The 6142-nt window shown below is 40.7% G+C and overlaps 1 protein-coding gene across 2 annotated transcripts; it reads right to left on the bottom strand.

Annotated features, from left to right (window-relative positions):
• Positions 1–218: 218 nt before the first annotated feature.
• Positions 219–5340, bottom strand: LOC127732310 (uncharacterized). Of its 2 annotated transcripts, XR_007996176.1 has the most exons (3): positions 5108–5340; positions 559–4813; positions 219–264 (listed from the first exon to the last, which is right to left on the bottom strand). XR_007996176.1 is itself a non-coding variant. In XM_052241373.1 (2 exons), exon 2 carries the CDS (start codon positions 4442–4444, stop codon positions 944–946), a length of 3501 nt encoding a protein of 1166 aa, XP_052097333.1. In that variant the 5' UTR covers positions 4445–4813; positions 5108–5340; the 3' UTR covers positions 219–943. The 2 variants fall into 2 exon arrangements, 1 of the variants encoding a protein (XP_052097333.1); XM_052241373.1 differs by having other exon boundaries at positions 219–4813.
• Positions 5341–6142: the final 802 nt, after the last annotated feature.

Raw genomic sequence — 6142 nt, 5'->3', positions numbered from 1 at the left:
AAATAAAAAAATCTGATATAAACGACCAGGAACAATCTGTTGAATTTGCACAGATGTGTATTGCTGACATTATACTATCTTATAGACGAAGAAGTGGTGAGGCGGAGGGGATGGTGTTAGAAGATGATAAAAAGCCCTTTGGGAGGTGCAATAGATCATTGTACTGGCCGGACCAGCGAGTTTAACCAAGATGACTGGGTTTATGTAAAGATAAAACAATCAGGAGCTGACTTTTATTTCACTACCAATCCAAATGGTGAAAAACTGAAAATACAAATATAAATACAATTTTACAATGTGTTCAATGATAATTAAAGTCCATTAAAAATACGGATAAACAGTTCGTAGATTTATAAAGCTGTTAATGTTCTTTATAATAATAAATAGATGAATATTCTTGCACACGTCGGGTTCTGTCTGAATTAAATTGTGTAATCGCAGATACGAACAGTTTGAACGGTTAAATGTTCATAGTTTCTTTATAACATAGGAAAACATATTAAAACAGTTCATCGCTGATGTAAAGACATAATTTGTAATGTTTTAAAGGTAACTCACGCTGTGGTTAGCCACGAATTGTTCCTTTGGACAACGTGTCCGCTGAATGTTCCTTGCAGTTGTGCACACGGCCTGCTGAGCAGTTTTCGTCACTCAGAAGATAGGGGAAAGTAACATGGGTTCCTACACTGTCCTGTATAAAACTCCTAAAACTGGAGCATATAAAGTGATGTACGCAATGAAACATAAACAATATAAAATTATGATCACATGAAGAACAAATGATGAATGAGTTCCAGAACACTCCCCGTCTGAGGTCTATCTGACATCACTATTCCATTATTAAAACAAATAAAATGTTAAATATATAACAGCCGTCCAAAGTTCCACTTATATGAACTTGGAAGTAATCCAACGGGAGGCTGGGTATTTCACAGCTTCTTTCCTAGATAAGGTGGTGTTTCCGACGAGATCGCGGCGATCTAAGATCCAATTCCATGGCTGTAGTTCTGATGAATGAATCTCCTTTCGACACAGATATGCGATCCAACGGGGACGTCTTGCAAAACGGACGCTTTCCTTTACGTTTACGGCATATAGTAGACCAGCCGGTGTCATGTTCCTTTCCTCTGTGACTTAAGTCCGAATTGTCTATTCTACTTTCCTCTTGTCCTTGCGTATCCAAAGGCAAATTGGAGCTTTCCTTGGGAATTGAATGTTTTCGGATGTACTTTTCTTTGTCGGCATTCACTTTTAGTGATGTTGCTTCCGAAATGAACTTTTCGTCTTCTGCAAATTTGACGATCGAAGTCGCTGATTTCGTTTTTGGTTGCCAATGTAAACGGGGATATTGTTTAAACGAATCAGTTCGAATTCCATTTGACTGGGTGTTGGTTTTATTACACTCAGGTAATTTCTTTGTATGTGGTTTCACAACACTGCAAGCTGGATTTGTTTCCTTTGTAGTGAGTTCAAGGTGAACATGTTGCTTATCGGAGCGTATTTCACCAACGATAATCCAACCCAGGTTTAACTTTTGCGCAAATGGAGCCTTTGGTGGTCCTAGACGTTGATCAAGGACGTGATGTGCCTCTATTAGGTCTCTTCCAATGAGCAATAGGATTTTGCATTTTCCATCAATCGGGAGAATATTTTTTTGTAGTTCTTGCAAGTGTTGATATTGCAATATATCCTCAGTTGTAGCAATTTCGTTCCGATTATTGGGAATGTTATCGCATTCAATCAGTTCAGGCAGATTGAATCTAGTATTGTCTTGTACAGACTTTACGACAAAGCCGTTTCCTCGTTTTCCGGAAGTAACCTTGCTGCCGGAGCATGTGGATAACATATAGTCTTTTGTTTCTTCCTGTACGTTGAATAGGCTGAAGAATTCAGGAGCGGCGAGAGACCGGTTGCTTTGGTCGTCAATAATTGCATACATGCGAATTACTTTTTCCTGATTATTTTTGTGAAAGACATTCACAGGGAGTATCTTGGCACAAGATTTAATACTGTTGCCATCTTTACAGATATCTGTGCAAGTTGAACTAACAGAGGTTAGCTTGGTTTCAGCTAACTCAAGTTGCTCCCCGCCGTAGGCTGTATCAATTAGCCCCCCGCCGTGGACTGATCTAGGCGGTGAAGGCGGTACACCTTTGGGTTGGTACACTCGATTTGTGTGTAATGCGGTGGTGTGTTGTTTACTTCCACATTCATTGCAACTGATACTTGCCTTGCAATCACGACTTCTGTGCATAGTCGAATCACAGCATTTGTAACACAGATTGTTTTGCCTCAACAGTTCCCTGCGTTCCTCGATTGATTTGGCACGGAACGCTCGGCATTCGTTTAAGGTATGCTTTGTATTATGCAAAATGCAAAGACTTTGTTGTTCACTGCTGTCTCCAGGTTGCTGTTCAACTGCTGTCTTATGAACATTGACTTTAGAATATGTTTGAGGTGTGAACTTTGGCGCAGCACCTTTTGTACTTGGTGTGACTCTTGACCCAAAAATGAACCCAGGATCGTTCTTTATTTTGCTAATTTCCCTGATGAAGGCAGAGAATTCTGTGAAAGGTGGAAATGCAACTTCATATTTAGACTTGTATCTTGAAGCCCTTGTTATCCACTTTTCTTGGAGTCCGTATGGCAGTTTTTCCACTATAGGATTTATCCCGGATGAAGAGTCGAAATACGCAAGCAAACATCCCAGCTTGGGATTTTCCTTGTGATATTCTATTTCTGAGATAATATCTGACAAATCGTAAAGGAGTGAGTTGTCCTTATTCGTCAGTGTTGGGAAGTTGACAAGTTTGTTAACGAGAGACGCCTCCAACATTTCTGGAGCTCCATATCGGTCGTCAAGTCTCTCCCATAGTCTCCGTAGGCCTCTTGTTGGGTTGTTGGCATTCGACGCTCGTATGCTAATGGCATGTTTAGCAGACTCTGGACCGAGCCATTTGATCAGAAGATCAATCTGTTCTGAGTCACTAACTTGTAACTCGTCTGTCACGTTCTTAAAGCTTGCTTTCCATGTATGAAAGGATTCTGCCCGGTCATTAAAGCTTGTTAGCCGGGAGAACAGCAGGTCCTTGCGTAGGAGAAATCTGGTTATCTCCGACGTAGGATTGATTTGTTGCTGGTATGCAACAGGGGTCTCTTCTATTACGCCTTGTTTTTGGTGTTCAGTAGGGATCTCCTCCGAAAGGCCTAGTTTTTGTATGCCGGTTACTATTCCCAGATCTGGGATTAAGGTAACTTCCGGTGACTTGGTATCAGAAGGCAAAACAGCAGATGTCTGTGGCGGCAAGTTGAGTGCCACGGATGGCACGAACGCTGGTGCTTCATGACTCAGCTCAATCTTAACAGGACTTTGTCTCATCTTTTGAGGACCTGTTACTTCCTTTACAGCAGTTAGTACAGGATGTTTATTGACGAAATCTTGCACACGCTGGAGAGGGTCTTCCGATTCGTCAGGGAGATCGCTAACTGCTTGGCTGCCGTCGTATTCCAGGATACGAGCCTCGGCTTCTGCGGCTGCAGCTTCTCTTTTTGCTTCGAGAATCTTCATAGCAGCCCTAAGTTCGGCTTTTTCTCGGACCGCACGTGCTGCTTCCTGTTCCATTTGAGTTTTCCTGCGAACGGCCTCCTGTTCTTTTTCAGCTTTGATGTGCTCCTCCTCCTGTTCAATTCGAGCTTTCAGGTGAGCAGCCTCAGCAATTCTACGTGTGGCCTCTTGTTTTGCACGGATGGCTTCTTGTTCTATTTTGGCCTTGATTTCTGTTTGTCTGTATAGGGTCTGTTCCTCTAATACGGCCTCCTGCTTTAAGAGGGCAGCTTGTTGCTCGGCAAAGGCTATCCTTGATCTAGCGGACTCTGCCTTGGCACGCTTTCTCCGTGCTAGGCTTGACATGTCAGAGACGTTTGAGCTCCTACTATGCGAGGTGTTCTTGCCCTTAGATGTCCTCGTTTTTGTAGATTTAGCCTTTGTGAGGGTAAGGCGATGCTCCTGTAAAGTTTCAATTGCCAGGTCGACTTTAGACATTCGGATATCCGTTGAAAATTTGCACGTATCAATGTCTTGAAGGCTGTCTAATGTTCTAGTATTTTTGAGAAATTTCAAGTACTCGTCTGTGAGCCTGCGATAATTAGTACAGGCTTGTACAATTTTATCTTGTGATGTTAGCAATTGCTGGAGGTCGTTAGGAGGCTTGGTCGTTTTTAATAACTGAGATTCTAGGTTTGACCATAGGGCCTCTAAGTCGTGATAGAACTTGTCACGTTTTTCTATAAAGGCTCCCTGTCCCTTTTCGGTAAGTTCACGTACTCGCCTAGTCTCGGCATTTTCATCTAAATGTGTGTTATCAGACGGATTTTCTTCTAGTTCTTTAGGGACATCTCCCTCAGGGGGCTGAACCTCTTCTTGCTGTTCGTGACTGGGATCCATGATGTAAATCAACTAGAAGTAGGCAATGTTTGTTCAACGTTGTTGGTTTGCTGCCTAGGACGCACAAGCTGTGTTGCGTAGTGTCAAGGTAACAGCTACGAACGTTGCTCCGTTGTATTTCCTGTTCAGGAGATGTGTAGACAAGTTGTTGTCAATTTACTAGCACGAAACGTTGTCGTTGAAACTACGTTATGGGTCTGCTGACTGTCGTGGAGTGGCGTACGTTATCCAAGAAAAACAACAGGCAAGTTGTAGCTTTTTCACTGTACTGGCCGGACCAGCGAGTTTAACCAAGATGACTGGGTTTATGTAAAGATAAAACAATCAGGAGCTGACTTTTATTTCACTACCAATCCAAATGGTGAAAAACTGAAAATACAAATATAAATACAATTTTACAATGTGTTCAATGATAATTAAAGTCCATTAAAAATACGGATAAACAGTTCGTAGATTTATAAAGCTGTTAATGTTCTTTATAATAATAAATAGATGAATATTCTTGCACACGTCGGGTTCTGTCTGAATTAAATTGTGTAATCGCAGATACGAACAGTTTGAACGGTTAAATGTTCATAGTTTCTTTATAACATAGGAAAACATATTAAAACAGTTCATCGCTGATGTAAAGACATAATTTGTAATGTTTTAAAGGTAACTCACGCTGTGGTTAGCCACGAATTGTTCCTTTGGACAACGTGTCCGCTGAATGTTCCTTGCAGTTGTGCACACGGCCTGCTGAGCAGTTTTCGTCACTCAGAAGATAGGGGAAAGTAACATGGGTTCCTACACTGTCCTGTATAAAACTCCTAAAACTGGAGCATATAAAGTGATGTACGCAATGAAACATAAACAATATAAAATTATGATCACATGAAGAACAAATGATGAATGAGTTCCAGAACAATCATGTTATTATGAATACTCTTTCTGTATTTGACCGTAAGCTATGCCAATCTCATCTCGGGATAGAAATTAGAGGCAGGAAGATATCTGTTTTATTAACTAAGAATGTGGTTGAACATACTAGTATTAAATTATTACTGAACAGCAGATAATGCAGGTGTGCATATTTTCTCGTCAATGCAATTCTGAGAACGCATACAGAGGCAATGACTGTTTAGGAATATTTGCCAAAGACAGTGAAACAGAAAACCACTACTTAAAACCCCAAATAGACAACAGAAACAACTAGCAACTTTGGCACATATTTTCAATAATTAAGGATATTTCACAGGATATACTACCAACATTTTAAGGTGTGATGCAAAGGTACTCCGGGAATACTACAGACTGCAAAAAAGTGCAACCCAGGTTATCGAAAGTACTGCAATCCTTGAACAAAAATTATATCAGTAGGTATAAAGTGATGGACCTTGATGACATAAAACTGATTGAATTGAAAGAAATATATGCAACAAAACCATATGGATACTCAAATATATACAACAAAACCATAACAGACCACATAAAGCCACAACGATTACCAAACTTGTACATCCCGCACAGCCAAACGGATGCCCCACTTTGGCAAGCGTTTTACTGCCGGTCGGAAGAAGACCAAATGACCATACTTCTATTCCCCTTTTCGAAGTCGCTTTTTAACAAGTTCATTGTAAAGCAATATTATTTGTTCAATTTTATCTTATAGTTTTAAGACTCTAAGATGAAAACAAGAGGGTCAAGGAAAAAGCGGAA

This window comes from Mytilus californianus, unplaced genomic scaffold, assembly GCF_021869535.1.
Source record: "Mytilus californianus isolate M0D057914Y unplaced genomic scaffold, xbMytCali1.0.p SCAF_23, whole genome shotgun sequence".
Classification (NCBI taxonomy): domain Eukaryota; kingdom Metazoa; phylum Mollusca; class Bivalvia; order Mytilida; family Mytilidae; genus Mytilus; species Mytilus californianus.
Note: the sequence above shows the minus strand (reverse complement) of the source record. Positions and strands in the feature narration are given on the sequence as shown.

What these genes read in the sequence shown, in the direction of transcription:
- LOC127732310 (XM_052241373.1), bottom strand. Translation starts at nt 4,444, where the DNA reads ATGGATCCCAGTCACGAACAGCAAGAAGAGGTTCAGCCCCCTGAGGGA.